The sequence below is a fragment of the Labeo rohita genome, chromosome 3 (assembly GCF_022985175.1).
Source record: "Labeo rohita strain BAU-BD-2019 chromosome 3, IGBB_LRoh.1.0, whole genome shotgun sequence".
Classification (NCBI taxonomy): domain Eukaryota; kingdom Metazoa; phylum Chordata; class Actinopteri; order Cypriniformes; family Cyprinidae; genus Labeo; species Labeo rohita.
The window spans coordinates 4,455,734-4,476,416 of NC_066871.1; the positions used below are offsets into that span (position 1 = coordinate 4,455,734).

The 20,683-nt window shown below is 35.5% G+C and overlaps 1 protein-coding gene across 3 annotated transcripts in view; it reads left to right on the forward strand.

The window, feature by feature from the left end:
* gcgra (glucagon receptor a) overlaps positions 1–20,683 on the forward strand; it is a 76,513-nt gene that overhangs the window by 42,646 nt on the left and 13,184 nt on the right. For 2 of the 3 annotated variants that reach the window (XR_007826422.1, XM_051102199.1), the window contains exons 2-9: positions 7,890–8,047; positions 10,099–10,195; positions 10,444–10,551; positions 12,291–12,394; positions 12,887–12,993; positions 13,169–13,337; positions 16,935–17,094; positions 17,231–17,291. Coding sequence is in view for 2 of the 3 variants with exons in the window: in XM_051102199.1 (XP_050958156.1) it covers positions 7,994–8,047; positions 10,099–10,195; positions 10,444–10,551; positions 12,291–12,394; positions 12,887–12,993; positions 13,169–13,337; positions 16,935–17,094; positions 17,231–17,291 (860 nt within the window). In the remaining variant the exon portion in view is untranslated. The remainder of the gene's footprint in view (positions 1–7,889; positions 8,048–10,098; positions 10,196–10,443; positions 10,552–12,290; positions 12,395–12,886; positions 12,994–13,168; positions 13,338–16,934; positions 17,095–17,230; positions 17,292–20,683) is intronic. The other variant, XM_051102207.1, reaches the window with a different exon arrangement.

Genomic DNA, 20,683 nt, shown 5'->3' on the forward strand with positions numbered 1-20,683 from the left:
CAGCTTGACTTCAGTGATTACATAGATGTACAGTAAATGCTGACAGATGTTGTGTGAATGAGCAGCTGCCTGTGGGCTGCTAGTGTAAAGCTAACTGCGTTTTGTTTTTGTTGTATCTCATTACCTACGGCCTATGAGCCACTAGTCAGTTTTTCGCACTTTTAACACCAAATTTTATGTGTGGCCTTTGGGTTTGTTTAATAAGCTAAAACCGCATCTGTGCCACTGTTACTTTTTTTAGCCATTGTTGGCAGAGATTGGTTTAAAGATGTGATATGAGAGTTGGCTAAAGTTGTAGCTTTAGATAGGCTTGAAGATATCCCTTTGTCAATTTTTCTCGTCTTGTTAAGTGAGATTAGTCTAATAGGACTCAAGTGCTATTCCTGGGCAATATTCCCCAACTTCCTACAAACAGCATTCCAGCATGTGCTTGAGGCGAGGTCTCAGGTGTTGAAACTGTCACACAGTGTTAGCGCTGTTTGGGGCAACAGTGGGGGGGAATGAATTTTTAAAGGGCCTCTGGTGCACATAAAATTTCCACTGGCTGAATTTTAATTTGCTTAAACAGCTCGTAACAAAATGAATCTGTGGTTTGTTGCTTCATATGTCAAAGACCATTGTCTGGCTTTGGGAGAATATGGCAGTTCTAAATGATAGCTTTTTAAGCAAGCTACAATGGAAAAAAAATACTTTACTGTAAAGATTCTGCCAACAATAATACTCTAAGTTTTTTTACAGCTAAATTTACAATTGTTTTCTTAAACTTAAAGGAATAGTTCACCAAAAAATTTAAACTCTATGATTGTTAATATGATAGTAGGATTTTAAAATTATACATTTTTAAAACTAATAATATTTATGTTTTCTTAGTTTTGAATTAGAATTTAATTTAATTACTATCAATAAAGTTGAGAATAATTAATGTTTAATGTTGTGATGTTTTTTAAATATGCATCATCTTTTGTGTTATGTACTAAAAGAACGAAAGAAAAATTATATAAAACCTACAATAATTTCTGCAGTAAATAAAGCCAGTATTTACACTACTGTTTGTTTTCGTTTTTTCCTTATAGTAAATGATGTTTGTTTTTAGACAAAATTAACAAAAAAGGTTTGAACAATGGTTTTCGATTAGACGGATATAAAAACGCACTTTAAATAAATTACTTGGTTGTTTTTAGGGCTGTCATTAACAGTTATTTTGGTAATCAAGTAATTTGTTGATTATTCTGTCCATGAATTGAGATAATTATAATACATTTGTTTGCAGGAATAAAATAGACCTAAGTGAACAGTAGCCTTCAAAATGGCTTAACGTGTATATATAATAGCAATGAGGCAATAATTAGTTCAAATAAAGTATCAAAAGCAAGTAATCATATGGTTTTATTGAACAAAACTGTTAAAATACATAATGTATTATAAACAACAGAGTTAATGTAAGCCTACATTACGCATTATAACAAGTGCCTGCAGAGGGCGCCAATGGCGTGGCGGTTGTTTTTACTTTACTGCATGATCTAATACATGTTAAATATTGACTCGACATAAGTTAATTCAAATGTCCACTTAATCTTTAATATTTGGCCATTTCTTTATGATAGAAACGCTACAGCCACTGTAAATTCTTGAATATGTGGACATCAAAACGTGTAAACTCAGAGTGAGGGTTTAAACTTTTATTTTGAAATCGCAATGAACAGTTAGCATATTGAGAAAGATAATGATGTATTCCCCTGTGTTTGCATAGGTTTATAAATGATTTACCTTACAAATCTGATGAAATGACTTGCATGACGTTGCAATCCCATCCCCGTTATAATAAACCCAAACTCACAGCAATATGAAGAGATGGAGTTGAGACGCTCTACACATGTAAATGATAACAGTTTGTGTAACGGAGTCACTCTTATTTACACGCATGTAAATAATTAAACCTGCATCGCATATATTATGCTTTATTATGATTTTTAAATGGGTTTAATATGTGAAATGTGCCACTTCCTGTATTTTGCCGATTACTTGACACGGGCAAAATGCGATCAAGGACTTTTTAAAATTAAGTACTGGAATAGAGTCGAGGAATCGTTGCAGCCCTAGTCGTTTTACTTTTTTTCACTGTACATCTTACATAATAATACATTACCTTGACATTCTTAGCCAATTGGATTGGTTAATGAAAACACTGGCAGGACAACCTACTGTCCAAACAGTAATTTTTTGTCTGTGTGTCGGAGTGTAATGGTTGATCTTCTCTCACGGGAAAAGTTTTGACTGGGCCGCACATACCTAACTAATCATTCTGATGGATTTCTGCAGGACGACAAGAACATTAGATTTAAGCTGAAGTGCTGCATAATGCCTTTATGTGATCTATTGTAGGCTTTGTTATAGAGGAGACCATGGTGTGCGGCGGCAAGTATAAAGGAAAAAGAAATACATATTTATTCACTGAAAATATTTCAATATATAGAGCATGGCGGGCAGAATTTTATTTCAGTAATATTACCTCTAGTGAACGGACTACTCATCCCTCAAGTTTTGTAATATAGTTTGTGGGTTTAAACCAGGCATTTGGCTTTTGCCAAATGTAAGGTCATCTGGAAGATTGAAATGAAGTAAAATATGACTCAGCAGACCGTTTTTGTTTTTCGCATTGGTCAGGGGTTTTCCAAAAAGTTTGGTGAATCTTAAACAAGGTTACTGTATACCTCTTTGTACTTGTGTCTTGGTGATGGATCGAAATGATTTCTGAAGGATGTAGCCCAGCTATCAATTCCAAGACTGGCAAGATCATAACAATCAGATATGGATGAAAGATACTAATCCAGTTCTTCGGTTCAGAAAATAGGTGAAAACTGAACATGAGATGAAAGCAAATCACAATTGCTGGCCCTCCAGAGAGGAATGGTAGCAAATGCAAAGGTAATAAAGATTTGTGACAGCAAACCTGACTGCAGGGATCAACAGTGAGTTTATTTATTCATTCTTGTGGCTCATCAACCTGTAGTTTATATTTTACTTTCCCTGCAAACATTTTCACCGATCCAACCACAAAAAAATCTTTATGTAAAATGGTAAATAATTCATTTTTACCTACATATTCTTTTAAGTATCATAAACCTAATTAAATAATATGTTTATTTTTATTTATAAATATTTATTCATAGAGTATCCAGGAATATCATAAGTCACCGTTGCATTTTACATTGCAGATGTAAGTATTTACATCAGTAGAATCTGTGACAGACAGAAATCACAGACGGAAATAGTATAAACTTACATGTAAATGATTGATAGATGTGAGATCACTGGAGCATAAGCATTGTGACAGGCTTGTGGAAAAAATCAGTTTGTATTTTTACAGAATTTCATCTTGTTTCAAGGATGTTTGTATACTGGAAGACAAACCCGTAGTTGAATTTGCATTCTGTTTAAATTGCAGGTCAGGGGCACCTAGAACAGACCAAAAGGGCACTTTAGCGTTGACGATTAAAAGGGCAGGGGCTCGAGCCTCACTGAGTATATTTTATTGTAACCAGTCTTTCAACTTTAAACTTTTGTTTCAGTATTTGTGAAATTTACTACCAATTTCTAAGTGAGAATTGTTTCAAAGACATTTTATTATTTGTAAAACGTACTCCAATAATCAGTGTTTTATTTACATTTATTTACCATTTTTACTAATCATTTAACAATCATGAATGCACAATACTCTGAAACCTTTTAGAAAGTCTGAATCACTGCAACAGTGTCAGTCATCAGATCACCATCCTGTACTGGGCTTCAAGTCAAAATGAAACAGTGATGTACTTCCATAATTCTTAGTGATTGTTAAAAAATATAAATAAAAAGGACGTTTAAATTGTGTATTTCTAGAGGGCATCAGGCAGTAGCAGAGCAGTTGCCGTTGAGATTATTGTGAATGTTAATGGGTACATTGTGATGAAAGATATTTTTAAATACTGTCAAATTGTCTTTTTTTTCTGGAGCATCTGTATTGTTAGTCTTTTGTATTCACCACAATAAAATGAATGCATTTAAAAAGGTCATTTAAGTGCCTGTCCCAGCCTGGCCAGAGATTGGAACAGAATGGAATTTGAAACGTTTTAGCCAAAAATGTTTCCATGGTAAAGGTGTTTTTTGCAGAAACGTTTCAGATTTCGTTCTGTTCTCCGACTACGGCGGAAGTAGGGATGGGGTGTGGATCGATTAACCAGGTGAGTAACTGTAACTACACTTTAGGAAACAAACACAAGGATAGGTAGTGAGCCACCTTGCTACTAACTTCATAGGCAGCATCCTACTTGAAACAGAACCTGTATGTTTGCAGTAACTCTCTGTCATATGTATATGTGTGAAAACCCAGCTGATTTCAGTGGTTTGCTGTTAGCATGTTGCTAAGCTAACAATGTGATATCCTAATAAACATGAAATATGTAAATACAGTTGAGGTCAAAAGTTTACATGCACCATGCAGCATCTGCAAAATGTTAATTATTTTACCAAAATTAGAGGGATCATACAAAATGTATGTTATTTTTTATTTAGTATTTCAAAATAGATGCCGTTCAAAAGTTTACGCTTGATTCTTAATACTGTGTTGTTACATGAATGATCCCCAGCTGTGTGGGATTTTTTATTTTATTTTATTTTTTTTGCTTTTTTTCTTTTCCAACAATGAGTGTATGATTTTGAGATTCATCTTTTCACACTGAGAGCAACTGAGGCACTCGTATGCAACTATCACAGAAGGTTTAAACGCTCACTGATGCCTCAGAAGGAAACAAGATGCATTAAGAGCTGGGGGTGAAAACTTTTAGAATTTGAAGATCAGGGTAAATTTCACTTATTTCATCTTCTGGGAAACATGCAAGTATCTTCTGTAGCTTCTGAAGGGCAATACTAAATGAAAAAAATCTATGATATTTAGGCAAAACAAGAAAAATGTATACATCTTCATTCTGTTCAAAAGTTTTCTATGTGAAATATGTTATTCAGGTCCGTACTAAATAAAAAATAACAAGCATTTTGTATGATACCTCTTATTTTGGTAAATATGCCATTTCACAGATTCTGCAAGGTGTGTGTAAACTTTTGACCTCAACTGTACATAGATAAATATTTAGTGAAAACAGAGGTGGTCTAATTACTGGGAGATACCAAGGTACGGCCAACTTGGGTCAGGTATTACTTTATAACGAATGATATTACATTTTTCACATTGTTGAAGTTGTGTGACAGTTAATTGTTAGTTTTGGATACCAGAGAAATTAATGAGAATGCTGTAAACTAAATCCTACCTGTCACAATATTGTTTGTGACTCTTCTTACATAACAGCATTTTTAATTTTTTTCTGAATAAATTTTGAAAATTGATCAGTCCAGAACTAATGTTTATTGGCAAATATGTTGAAGATTAGGCTGTCGATTAGTGCAGTGTGGTAGTGTATTATTCTGAATTCATCCAATTTGTAAACAGAGCTTGTTGCAGTGCATTCTGGGATTGCATCCTATAAGTTACCCTGCCTATGATGCATTAAAGTGTTGATTCAAAAAAGTCATCATTTACTCACCCTCATGTTGTTCCAAACCTGTCTGAATTTCTTTTTCTGTGGAAAAGATATTTTGAGAACTGCCTTAGTGTTTTTTAAATCCATAGAAAGGAAGCCAATGGTCATCAAAACTCTCTGGTTACCAGCATTCTCCAGAATATCTTCTTTTATGTTCCACAGAAGCAGGAAAGTCATAAGGGTTTGGAACAACATGAGGGTGAGTAAATGATGAGAAAAAGTTCCTTTGTTCATTCCTGTTTTCATCAGGTTCTGTTTTAACATTTCTCTGTAAACCATGTGAGTAATTGAGCTGGATGTGGAGAAAGGGTTCATGTATTCTGTCCGTAACTATCTGCTTCATCACGCGAGCAAGAACTTGGAGCAAAGACAGTGACATGGTCAACAGTCTGTGACCTTCCTTTGCCCAGAGGCTTCTGCAGAAAAGTGGGATAATGAGCGTGTTGTTTTTATACTGTAGATCAGTAGTCCAGGTCTTAATTGCACTGCAAACATTCTTTGTTCTTGTATGCTATCCTGATTGCCCACATTCAGCAAACAGTGAAATGAGTTTAGGGAGCCAATGAGGCTCACACTGCTTGCATTATTACTCAACATGATGTTTGCAGCTTTAATCAGTGGAAAAAACCAACATCAGTTCCAGTTTTCGGTCTAATTTTGGGAATGGGGTGGGGAATATGACCTAAATATCATGTTACGATGTTAACAGTACAAATTATTTTATGCGTTACATAACCATGCCGTACTGCCTATTTTTTAATAATTTGTCTTTAATTTTTCTTTCATATTTTGAACTCTTTTTTATATTTGTAATTTAAAGAGGTCATCGGACGCAAAGTTCCGCTCCCATGACAGTTGATTGACATGAGCGTCTTACGTCAGAACTGCCTTAAATCACCTGTAACAGTCCAATCGCCATTGTTTTGACGCTGGAGCAGGGATGTAAATTAGACAAGAATATTATTCGTGATCCAGCTTCACCTACAGCAGAAGTGAGTATAAAGGTTTTTTAATGAATCTCTGCAATCACCTTTCCTAATAACTTGCTAGTTAGCAAGATTTGCAGCTAAACGCGCTAAATGCGGCTAAAGTAAACAATGTCCCAGAGCTCATCACTCCACACTCCAGAGAAGAGAGGGGTGGGGTGAGCAGAGCTCATTTGTATTCAAAGGAACAATCCATCAGAATGGGTTGATATTTGCAGAGCTGGTTTTGGCAAGGTAAAAAGGGTGTTGTTTTACACAAACATTTTAATTTTTAACCAAAGTATATTATAGACTTTTCATTAAGACATTAAAGAATCATATCAACTTGTGGAAAATGGGCATCCGATGACCCTTCTAAAGCAACTGTATCGGGGATCTAAAGTGCGTCCAGCTGCGTGCAACTATGAAAAAAATATAGGAGCACCAGTGCGGCGAACCTGATCAGCATATTTGTGTTTGCGCTGAGGGGAGCTTCAAAGGTTTCTATGTGTTTTTGCAACGTTAAGTAATATATCTCAGACATATCTCACGAATCCTTTAATAAAAAATTGTTGAGAGAGTGTAAATAAGAGATTCATTGATTATGGAGGAACTTTGTGAAATCGCGATGGACTAAAATGAGTGACATCTTTTAATGATTTTTAAGGGAATTTGTAAATGAGATACTGATTTAATACAACAGTTAAATAAACAAGAAGTTAAAGGAGAAGTCCACTTCCAAAACAAAGATTGACATATAATGTACTCACCCCCTTGTCATCCAAGATCTCACTTCTTTCTTTCTTCAGTCGTAAAGAAATTATGTTTTTTGAGGAAAAAGTTTCAGCATTTTTCTCCATAGGGACTGATATGGTGCCCCGATTTTGAACTTCCAAAATGCAATTTAAATTCAAAGGATCACATGCGGTTGTAAACGATCCCAGCCGAGAAAGAAGGGTCTTTTCTAGAGTAAAGATCTGTTATTTTAATAAAAATGCTACAATTTAAATGCTTTTTATTTTCAAACGCTCGTCTTGTCTGACTCTGCCTGGACTGTTTTTTTTTCAGTTCATGACAGTTAGTGTATGTCGTGACGTGTGGAGTGGAACTGACTGTTATAAATGTATCACTGCTGTAATTACAGCGGATATCTGTAAACATGCATTTGTTGCTGATGTAAAGCAATCTTCAATTTTCATGAAAACCATGAAATTTACCACCAAACTTACTTTCAGAAGAGAGAAGAGGGCAAGAAATAGAAGTCATTCGCCTCATTAGAAGTTAGTGTACACAGTGTATTTGCTGTTTGATAATATGCTGATCTCTTTGACTCTTTCCATGTGTGCTTTAGGCTGTGTGGTGATAGTTGAAGCCTTCATATGAGGTGAGCATATCTCTTCGGACCCCCGGCTCCCCTCCTAGTGCCGCCAGCAGTAGCAGCAGCAGGACTAAGGGATGTCACAAGTATTCCTCTTCCTGACCCTGCTCTGTTTCTCCTCCTGCATCCAGGTCAGAGATTATTCCCTTTTTTTCTCTTTTTCCTCTCACTCTCTCTTAAGGTGACAAGATACCTCTCAATATACGTACCTCTTAATATTCTGAAGAAGCAGCGGTTGTGATTCTTTATATTATACTTACGGTTACCAATATCAGTTCAAAACATTATTTTATAGCAATCAGACCAAAGCCAAAACTAATTATCGGGACAAATGGCGCTCTGTATCTCCATCATGACGTGGGCTATGACTCGTATAATCAGGACTGCCCTGATTTTATCTGGACATCTGGTCACCATACTGTCTCCCTAAAAGGGCATGGCTAGCTGCTGCTTTATATATTTTTATATATTTAGCATACTTTTAGGAAGAGTACTAATTATGGAAATAAAATAGTTGAAAGAAATACATGTACAAACTGCACTTCTTTTTCACAACAATCACTGCATACATTTCATTTTAGATAAATAAGTTTGAGTTATCTAGCCTGATAAATATACAAATAAAGCTGAGAACAAATAAAAATGCCACACACGCACTGCTCAGCTCTTTTTTTTTTTTTTGAGTTGGCTATAAGTCTGAGCATTATGCAACTCACTAAAGATTAGATTAGCCATTAATTCAGCATATTCATGTGAGGAAATAAGAAGAAACAACAACATCACAGAAGTTCATTAATGAAGCTCAGCTTGCAGAAGTTTTACAGTTGCTGTATTTTATGGTTAGATTTTAATACTCCATCTACACACAAAGTAAGTGATGCAACACACCAGCTTTGTTGATTTTAATGACAGTGTTTACTGGAGTCCAGACCTTGAAATGAACTATGTTCTCATACAGTCACTAGCTAATGTCATCCAGAGCTGCATGGTAGTCTGCCTTTAATGACACTTACAGTTGAGGTCAAAAGTTTACATAAACCTTGCATAATCTGCAAAATGTTCATTATTTTACCAATATATTAGGGATCATGCAAAATGCATGTTTTTTTTTTTTTAATTTAGTACTAACCTGAATAAGATATTTCACATAAAAAACATTTACATATAGTCCACAAGAGAAAATAATAGTTGAATTTATAAAACTGACCCTGTTCAAAAGTTTTCTTAATACTGTGTTGTTACCTGAATGATCCACAGCTGTCTTTTTTATTTATTTATTTAATTTTTGTTTAGTGATAGTTCAGGTCCTTCAGGTCCCACAAATTCTTTGGTTTTTCAGCATTTTTGTGTATTTGAATCCTTTCCAACAATGACTGTATGATTTTGAGATCCATCCATTCACACTGAGGACAACTGAGGGACTCATGTGCAACTATTACAGAAGGTTCAAACACTCACTGATGCTCCAGAAGGAAAAACGATGCATTAAGAGCCGGGGGGTGAACACTTTTGGAATTTAAAAATTGGGGTAAATTTCACTTATGTTGCCTTCTGGGAAACATGTAAGTATCTTCTGTAGCATTGAAGGGCAGTACTAAATGAACAAAAATATGATATTTAGGCAAAATAAGAAAAATGTACACATCCTCATTCCATTCAAAGGTTTTCACCCCCGGCTCTTAATGCATCATTTGTCCTTCTGGAGCATCAGTGAGCGTTTGAACCTTCTGTAATAGTTGCATATGAGTCCCTCAGTTGTCCTTAGTGTAAAAAGATGGATTTTAAAATCATATAACTACACAAAAATGCTGAAAACCTTAAGGATTTTTCTGAAGAACAGCAGGCAGTTTAACTGTTCCGGACAAACAAAGGACTCATGAATAACCATCACTAAATGAAAAAAAAAAAAAACCAGTATTAAGAATCAAGAGTATGTAAACTTCTGAACAGGGTCATTTTTATAAATTCCACTTTTATTTTCTCTTGTGAACTATTTGTAAACATCTTTTATGTGAAATATCTTATTCAGGTCAGTACTAAATAAAAAATAACATGCATTTTGTATGATAGCTAACTTATTTTGTGTTTTACAGAAAAAATGGAGTTATAATACTTCATTCAAGTGACATAAGTGACTATAATGATAAAATGTTCATGCGGTCTCACTAATTGGCTCTTACAGGTGTCATCTGCTGCATCCCTCAAAACTTTGATGGCAAGATGGATGATGTACCGAGATGAATGTTTTCGAAATATTAGCAGAGAACCGCCGATGACAGGTGAGTTGTTTGGCATCCTTCCACAAGTAATGGCTGGAGTCGCAGTGACAGTCACAGTCGTGTATAAATTCAGCTGAGGTCTTTCACGGACCCTGTAGACAGCCATGATGAAAGTGCATAGTGCTGTTAAGGGATGTATGTTGGAAAACACTACCGAGACCTTAGATTAAGGGTCATGTTGCATACTGATCTTGTCCAGTGCTGTAAACAAAGCCTAGGTGACTTTAACATTAATGGTTGTTTTCCAGGTCTTGTGTGCAACAGAACATTTGATAAGTATGCCTGCTGGCCAGATGCACTGCCTAATACTACAGTGAGTGTGGCCTGCCCCTGGTACCTGCCCTGGCACAAGGAAGGTAAAACTACTGGATAAATAACATTTACATTGATAACATTTATAGGTCATATTTTATCCCGAAATTAAAAGAAAGACACAATGGACTATTAGGATTTATTTATATTATGACATACAGTCAAACCAAAAATTATTTAGACGCCAGATATAATTTTTTTAAATATTTTTTACTAGTGGGTGCAGGATACTATAGTTCATTTATGTAAGTGAGGACAGCAAAATAAAGTAAACTGTGACATATTATACCCAAAAATTCTTTGCAGTGGACTACCAGTAAAATTTTTACAAATTTGGGACCAAAAATTATTCAGACACTTTGACCTTGCGTAAGTGTTCTTTTCTTTAACTGCTAATGTGATCTTTTTACACCACAGACAGAACAAAAAAGAAACAAAGTATTGATGGTTATATAAATACTGTCATACTAACAGATTTTTTTTTGATTGATTGTAATCTATTACATACCTTTCTGTCAACGTTATCTGACATTTATCAAGACGAAGTTGTTCTGACACAGTTTAACTCTGAGTTCTTGTCACATTTTATTACCATTTTCTAAACTATAGCAAATAAACTGTGATAATGTGAGAAATATTGAAGGTGTCTAAATAAATTTTGGTTTGACTGTATATTGTAATCACAAGTTAAAAATGAAAATCTGCTGAAAATGCAAAAGATTTAGATGAAATGTAGGATCATATCACTTCACCAATGGTTCTTCTGCGGTGAATGGGTGCCGTCAGAATGAGATTCCAAAACGGCTGTTAAAAAACATTACAATAATCCTCAATTAACCCACACATCTCCAGTCAATCATTTAACAATAAGTGAAAATCTGTGTGTTTGTAACAAAAACAAAAAGTGTACATTTGTGCATATTTATCTCCTGATTCAGGCAAGATGACTTTTTCGCTGGAGAAAGTATGCTTATGGATAGAGGTTAAAATGTCTTAGTGACTGATTTGTTTCTTACAAACACACAACTTTTCACTTCTCAAGATGTTAAATGGAGGACTGCATTACTTGTGGATTATTGTGATGTTTTTATCAGCTGTTTGGACTCTCATTTTGATGGCACCCATTCACTGGAGAGGATCCATCTGTTCCGATGAAGAAACAAACCCGTCTTGTATGGACTGAGGGTGAATGGATTTTCAGCAAATTTTCATTTTTGGTTGAACTGTTTATTTAAGATATACTTACATTTACAATCCAGTCCGTGCCATTTTCCATTAACAGTTTACTTTCTGTTTGTCAGGTTACAAAATGAAAATAAAACCTAAAACTTATTTACACTTGATTAAGCTTGAAATCTAATTTTAGCAGTTTCAACAGTCAAAAGACTGCCTGGTACCAAACCCCTTCCTCCTCCTAATTCAGAAAATGAAAAAATTATTTGTGTTATTTAAGTTATTTATGGCTCTAACATTTAATAACTCACAATTACACACATTTGCTTCCTTATTCACATTGCATGAAGTTTTATTTTCTTTATGCAAAATGCAACTTTATATTCTTTTCATTTTGGGGTGAAATATTACTATGTATTGACAGGGATGTTTATGAATATTTATAAGTAAATACATGTCCATAAATGTGTTAAAAAATGTATTACATGTGGCTGCACTTTAAATAATGCATTTCTTTTAACTTAGCTAATTTAACACCATGTGGAATATTCTCTAATGTATGCATCCTGTGTGACCACTGTCTGTGTCTGTGTGCGTGTTTGTGTGCCAGTCCGACATGGGTTCGTGTATCTGGAGTGTGATGCAGATGGACAGTATAGCAAACAGAAGAATACCAGTGAATGTCTATCACGTGACCCAACGCAAATTGACATGGTAAGTGAGAAACACTGCAACTCTTTTGAGGCTAGATGAATAGGTGATTGTTATAATAAATGTCTGTTAGCTCTTAAACATTTTAAAGATGAATTATGTTCATTTCTGCCCTTCTAAAGGCTAGAATACATTGAACGACTTTTAAAATCTGAAGTCAAAATATCAAAAAGTCAATAAAACAGTTTAGATGTGATTGAGGACCTTTATACAGTTAAAAGGATAGTTCACCCAAAAATGATAAATTCTGTCATTAATTAGTCACCCTCATGTCGTTCCAACCCCGTAAGACCTTTGTGCTTCCTCAAAACACAAATGAAGATATTTTTGATGAAATCTGAGAGTTTTCTGGGTGAACTGTCCCTTTAATGCCATTGCAAAAACTGTAAGTCTATCCCTAAAATTCTCGTTTTCATCCACCTTAAATTCAATATTGTGCTCACCTGCGCATTTGTGTCATTGTCTGAGCAGATGTATTTATATGTCTGTGTGCAGCAACACTACGGACGCATCCTCAGTCAGTTTCGGACCATGTACACCATTGGATATTCTCTGTCTCTTGGGGCGCTGGTGCTGGCGTTGGGCATCCTGGTGGCCTTCAGGTAACATTCAAGCCAACTGAGAATTTATTCCTTCTGCTTACAGTTTAAATTGAAAACGTGTTTAGCATCAGTTTTTGGATCTTTGTTTTTGTGTCTGTGGTTAAAGGGTTGGGCTTCTTTGTGTGAACAGTGTAATGCTTTTTGACTTTTATTCATTGCACTCTGATCCGCACAGGAAGCTGCACTGCATGAGAAACAACATCCACATGAACTTGTTTGCCTCCTTCATCCTGCGAGCCTCTTCTATTCTTATCAAAGATGCCATGTTGGAAAGGCCTGATGACTTCCATGTTGGTCAGGACATCACCACTGAACTGGAGGTGGAGTGGCTGGTTAAAAACGAGGTCCAATAACCTGCTGTCTTTCTTTATGATATCTTATTAAAAGATGATTTCAAAGCTTTGGGGTTGGTAGGATTTGTAATGTTTTTGAAAGAATCTATTTGAATATATTTAAAAATATAATTTAATCCTGTGATACAAAGCTGAATTTTCAGCATCATTACTTCAGTCATCAGTGTCACGTGATGCTTCAGAAATCATTTTAATATGCTGATTTGCTGTTCAAGAAACATTTATTATTATTAATGTTAACAACGGTTTTTGCTGCTTAATATTTTTGTGGAAAATGTTTTCCTTTTTTTCAGCATTGTTTGATAAATAGAAAATTCAGAAGAAAAGCATTTGTTGCAAATAGAAAGTGTCTCTTTTCTCAACTGTATTTTGATCAGTTTAAAGGAATAGTTCACCAAAAAAAAGATTTACTCACCCTCAAGCCATCCTCGGTATATATGCCTTTCTCCTTTCAGACAAATACAGTCGGAGTTACATAAAAAAAATGTCCTGGCTCTTCCAGGCTTTATAATGGCAGTGAATGGGTGTTGGGATTTTGAAGTCCAATAAAGTGTATCCATCCATTATGACAAGTACTTCACATGGCTCTGGTGGGTTAATAAAGGCCTTCTAAAGTGAATCGATACATTTGTGTAAGAAAAATATCCATATTTAAAACTTAATAAACCGTAATCTCCAGCTTCTGCTAACTGTCGTACAGCCATTCACAAGAGATTACCATACCAGCGGATGATATAAGACATAGGCAATGCGGAAACTCTGGTAAGAATATGCTAGTCTCGCAAGAACCAAGTTTTGTTTACAGCAAAGGAAAACAAGTCTTTACAAATCCTTATTCTTCTTCTAATTTGTGACCAGTGTTTTGTTCTACTCTCTCCACTGCACTGGATATTTTTCCTACACAAATGCATCATTTCAGGAGACATTTATTAATCCCCCTAGAGCCATGTGGAGTCATTTTTATGATGGATGAATGCACTTTTTTGATTTCTATTGAACAATTGAATATTAACATCCATTCTTTGCTATTATAAAGCTTGGAAGAGCCAGCACATTTTTTTACATTTATATTTAAAGGGGTCGATAGTTGATTGACATGAGTGTCTTACCTCAGATCAGCTGTAACAGTCCGACCTCTATTGTTTCGATGCTGGAGCAGGGATGTAAGTTAGACAAGAATATCTCCGATTGAGCGATTGAGGTGTTGTGTTGCTGGATGTAATAATGAATGTAGTGGTTGTCATTTACTCCCGACATCTGAGCCGCTGAAGATGGAGCAGATTATGTTTGTTTGTGAAGGGAATGCACCTCCTGATCTACATATATCCGTCTATGTTCACGTGAATCATTCGTGATCCAGCTTCACTTACAGCAGAAGTGAGTATAAGGGGTTTTTATGAATCTTTGCGATCGCCTTTCCTAATAATGTGCTAGTTAGCAAGTTTAGCGGCTAAAGTAAACGGGCTCCTCACTCCACAGAGAGAAGAGAGGGGCGGGGCGAGCAGAGCTCATTAACATTTAAAGCAACCTCAACCAGAATAGGATGAGTTTTGCAGAGCTGATTTTGTCAAGGTAAAAAGGGTGTTGTTTTACACAACCATTGAGAATTTTTAACCAAAGTATATTATAGACTTTTCATTAAGAATCATATCAATTTGTGGAAAATGGGCATCCGATGACCCTTTAACATTTAAGAATAGAATAGAGTAGAATAGAATAGAATAGAATAGAATAGAATAGAAAAAAGTACTAATATTAATTCAATTAATTCAAAAGGTCAAGTGCTGACAAAAAAAAAAATGCGTCTTTAGGGATTTTTTGAAAATGGCTAAAGACTCAGCTGCTCGAATTAAAATAGGCAGGTCATTCCACCAGCTGGGAACAGTCCAGGAAATGGTCCATGAGAGTGATTTTGTGCCTCATTGGGATGGCACCAAGAGGCGTCATTCACTTGAAGAACGTCTGAACTAGAGAGTTTAGGTATATCGGTGCAGAGCCAGTGGGTTTCTTGTAGACAAACATCAGTACCTCGAATTTGATGCGAGCAGCTATTGGCAGCTGGTGCAATCTGATGTAGAGAGGTGTGACTTGAGCTTACTTAGGCTTCCGCTGCATTCTGGATCAGTTGAAGAGGCTTGGTAATACATGCTGGAAGGCCTGCAAGTAGAGCATTACAATAGGCCAATCTGGAGAGAACAAGAACTTGGACAAGGAGTTGTGTGGCCTGGAAAGAAAGAATAATTTTCTAAACTTGCTGGATTTAGAGAGAAGAGTTTCTTAAGCAGTGGTGTTACCCGGGCCTGCTTAAATTTTGAGGGCACCAGTGTGTAGAGGGGTGTTGATAATGTGATTGAGCGCAGGTTTAACTGAGGAAGAAATGGCCTAAAGGAAGTGAGTGGTGATAAAATTAAGCAGACAAGTAGTTGGATGATTGGAAAGGATACATTTGGAAACGTCTGCCTCTGAGAGTGGAGACAAGGAGGAGAGAGAGTCTGTATTTGTTTTATGATATGTTTGTCAGTTTGTGGTGTGGAAAATTGACCGCTGATGGTTGTTTTATTTATGAAGAATATTGCATGAATATTTTTAATATAACTCCAATTGTATTCATCTGAAAGAAGAGAGCCATATACACTGATGGCTTGAGGGCGAGTAGATCATGGGGTAATTTTCATTTTTGGTAAACTATCCCTTTAATGCATCCTTGCTGAATAAAATATTAATTTCTTTTTAAAAAGAAATCTTACAAACCCCAACCTTTTGAATTTTTTGTGTGTATCTCTGGATTTCTACATATTTTTAATAATCCTATACCTATGTAAGCATTTTCACAAGAATATTCTGGATTATTTACGATTTAATGTCTATGGACAGCATATTGTGTAAATTCTTCAAATAATGTGAACTTTTCAGATCCTTCTGTTGTGTTTTTAAGAAAAAAAAGTACAAAGAGCAACATTCTACTTTTAAAGGGTAGATTTAATGGAATAGAATCAGTGTCCTCAATATAACAAGCTTTATTGCTAATATATTAACCACTTTTGAGATATAGGACTTTTATTTATTTAAAAAAATGATTTAATATATATAAAAACAGAAATTAAACAAAAATTGTTATTTTATGACAGCTATTTTGGTCGCTAATGTCAGTGTGTAGTATGTTTGTTTGTGTAGTATTTGATTTATGAACATTTTCTCCAATAATTTATGCATCTCCCACAAATGCATATGCAAGTTAGCCACAAAAATAACTGTCTGACCTTTTCATTGCTAATTTTCACTGTCTGTCTTTAACAAACAGTCTTTTTGCACCGAGGGTTTGAGGGTGATAGTAAATCTGGCCCTTAATCTACAAACATTTTTTGTGGAAATTGCTTTTAGGTTCTTATTTAAACTCTTTCTATGCTGATAAGCTGTCCTTAAACCTTACAGTATGTTGTAAATGACCAGGAATATTCCTTGAAATGCATGCTAGTATAAATGTGGGTTAAATACCAATTTACTGTGCAAATCTAAATGAAGGCGGCAGGTTAAAATTTAGCCGAAAGCTTTCAGTGACCCAAAAACACGTCAATTTGTGCGTTTTAGACGGCGGTCGGCTGCAGGGTTGCAATGGTGATGATGCAGTACAGCATACTGGCGAACAACTACTGGCTGTTCGTGGAGGGCATCTACTTGCACAGCCTTCTGGTTGTCACAGTCTTGACGGAGAGGAATTACTTTGGCATCTACCAGTGTATTGGCTGGGGTGAGAGGTTCAGAGCTTTTACGCCGTGAACTCATTAACAGGGTTTAAGAGCTTCCTCATACATAGCATGTCCAAACAGAGTGCGGCAGATGGTTTATGCCTGGTATCACAAGGTCTCTCTCTCTTTCTCCCTCAGGTGCGCCTCTGATATTCGTGTTGCCTTGGGTGATTGTGAAGTACTTGTACGAGAATGAAGAGTAAGTTCTAGAGCCACGTGGGATGAGTGTGTTTGCGACTGATGAAAGCCAGCGCTCGTCAAACAGTCAGTGTGTTTTTTGCAGTTGGGGAGTTGGCCGACATCAGTACTCTGTCACTGTAGCGTTTGTTTTATAACAAATCAAATACATAAATTGTGAACACAAGCTGCCTAGATATTATGTCAAAGGCTCTGATGCTTCGCAGATTTTTAGCCCCTCTATGATAAATGAGTATTTAGCATTTTTATGTACCTGCTACATCCACTTCAGTCTTACAAGTTGTGGTTGTAGCAGCCAACATATCACATTGTCCTTAAAGTTATAAAGTGCATTGTAAAATCTCATAAATATTTCACTCATTCACTGTTATTGTTAGAAGGGCTTTCAAGATGTGTATTTATTTTAATAACCCTTTGGGAGTGCTGAGGTCGTGTATTTAATAGTATCTATTTCATCCATATTTTAAAACCTGACTGCATAATTCCCATACGTTCGTCTGCTATACATCAGATGTATTGTAAGTAGCACTCTAGTAATAAATCCCATAAAGTGTACATGAAGGAGATTTTCCATATGGTAGATATTAACATAACATTTTTTAGATATTTTCTGTTAGAGCTAGATGATAAAGCAAAAAATATTACCCTGGTATTTTTCTGCTTCAGCCATCCTTTCAGTCAAAGGCATGTAGCCTGCATATTTTTGTACGAACATATTTTAATACATAGAAAGTCACACTGGCACTTTTTTTTTTAACAATTTTTAGTCTCTCCGAGTCACAAAACTAATATAATTATAGTCTTTAGGACCTAATGGACAAGTAAAAAGAAGATTAATTTGATCGCAAATATTATAAGTAATCACAATTGCTTATTTTTTTAGCATCAGCCAAGTGACTATTAAATGACATTAAAGTATAGTACACATTAACCATATTTCAAAAACAATAGAAGTTATTATGAAATTACATATAAAACTTTACCTGCTTAAGTCCTACTTAAAGGGATAGTTCACCCAAAAATGTAAATTAATAAATGTCATTAATTACTTACCCTCATGTCATTCCAAACCCATAAGACCTTCGTTCATATTCAGAACACAAATGAAGATGTTTTTGATTAAATCCGATAGCTTTCTGACCCTGCATAGACAACAAAGGAACTATGTTCAAGGCCCAAAAAGGTAGTAAGGACATCGTTAAAATAGTTCAAGTGGCATCAGTGGTTCAAGTGATACTTTTGTCCATACTACCTTTCTGGGCTGTGAACGTGGTAGCTGCGTTTCTGTCTATGAAGGGTCAGAAAGCTTTTAGATTTCATCAAAAATATCTTCGTTTGTGTTCTGAACATAGACGAAGGTCTTATGGGTTTGGAATGACATGAGGGTGAGTAATTAATGACAGAATAGCTATTTTTAGGTGAACTATCCCTTTAAGTGGTTCGAAATCACTCAAAGCTGTCTTGCATTAAATATAACTTAAAGCTATAATGCATTTTCTTTTAATTGCAATTAACATGCAGTTGAGTGTCCCGAAAACATTGCACCTTAATTCACACTTAAAGGAACAGTTCACACAAAAGATTCCAAACCTGTATGAGTTTCTTTCCTCTGCTGAAAGCAAAATTGTGAAGAATGCTGGCATTGACTTTCATAGTATGAAAAAATATATATACTATGGAAGTCAACGGCTACTGTCAGCTGTTTGGTTGCCAGCATTCTTCAAAATATCTTCTTTTGCGTTCAACAGAAGAAAGAAACTCATGGAACAACTTAAAAGTGAGTAAATGATGAAGTTTTTTATTTCTGGGTGAACTGTCTCTTTAAGTGTATTATTTCCATAATAAATTCTGTGGATAAAAGGAATAGTTCACCCAAAAATGAAAATTCTGTCATTAATTACTCACCCTCGTATTGTTCCAAACCCATAAGACCTTAATTTATCTTCAGAACACAAATTAAGATAGTTTTGATTAAATCCAAGAGCTTTCTGGCCTGCAGAACAAGACATGTTTACGAAGACTGTTCTACAACAAAATGCCAGCTCCTGCGTCAGCAGCACCACACACATGCATTGTGGTACACTTGTGAATGTGCGGCAGAGACTGCCACGGAACAGAATAAATTGCTGTCTATGCAGGGTCAGAAAGCTCTCAGATTTCATCGAAAATATCTTTATTTGTGTTCTGAAGATGAACAAAGGTCTTACTGGTTTGGAACGACATGAGGGTGAGTAATTAATGAAAGAATTTTTATTTTTAGGTAAACTGTCCTTTTAATATATATTTTTTTTGTTTCTACAAGAAATAGCCCAGTCCCCTTTCTACTATTTTTCTGCAGCTCACCGGCAGGCACAGAGACTGACATAACTCATGTCGTTTGTATATCTGTGGCCGCACTTAAATGTGTCATGTTCTGCTGGGGTTGAGGACAGGTTCATACTCTCCCGCACTCATCACCCCATCCATCCAGATGAATTTACCCGTCCTGAGCAGATAAAACAATCACTCCTTCCTGTTGATAAGCTGAGCATTTTCCCCATTCCCAACAGAGAGCACGTCATCTGTCATGTGTCCATGAGGCCATTTGTTGCAGTGTCACCAAGTTTTTTTCCACCTATCACTCCAGATACTGAGATAATGCTGCAGTCTCAGTGTGCAGGTTTTCTGAATGCATTAAAATACTACTATAGTTGCCTAAATGTGCAGTATGCAGCAGAACTGCAATGTACTTGATTTGACCTTCCATTTCTAGAGTGATGAATGAACTGGAAGTAATATCAGCCACAATTTTAAACATCTAGTTCTTAATGCATTATTTAATCATACTGCCAAAAGACATTTTATACACAAAATTGGATTTTTTTTTAAAAAAAAGGGAAAAATCAGAATAATAAGAAAAATTATAAGGAAAAATTATGCATTAAGAGCCAGGGGTATAAACTTTTGAACAGAATGGAGAAGTGTATATTTTTCTTATTTTGCCTAAATATCTTTTTTTTTTCTTTTTTTTTTCTTCTTTTTTTTCATTTAGTATTGCCCTTCTGAAGCTACAGAAGATACTTATTTCTCAGAAGACAAAATAAGTTAAATTTACCCTGATCTTCGAATTTAAAAAGTTTTCACTCCCTGGCACCTAATGCATTGTTTTTCCTTCTGGAGCATCAGTGAGTGTTTGAACCTCCTGTAATAGTTGCATATGAGTCCCTCAGTTGTCCTCAGTGTGAAAAATGGATCTTAAAATCATACAGTCATTATTGGAAAGGGTTCAAATACACAAAAATGCTGAAAAACCAAAGAATATGTAGGACCTGAAGGAATTTTCTGAAGAAGAGCAGACAGTTTAACTGTTTAGGACAAACAAGGGACTCATGAACAACTATCACTAAACTAAAA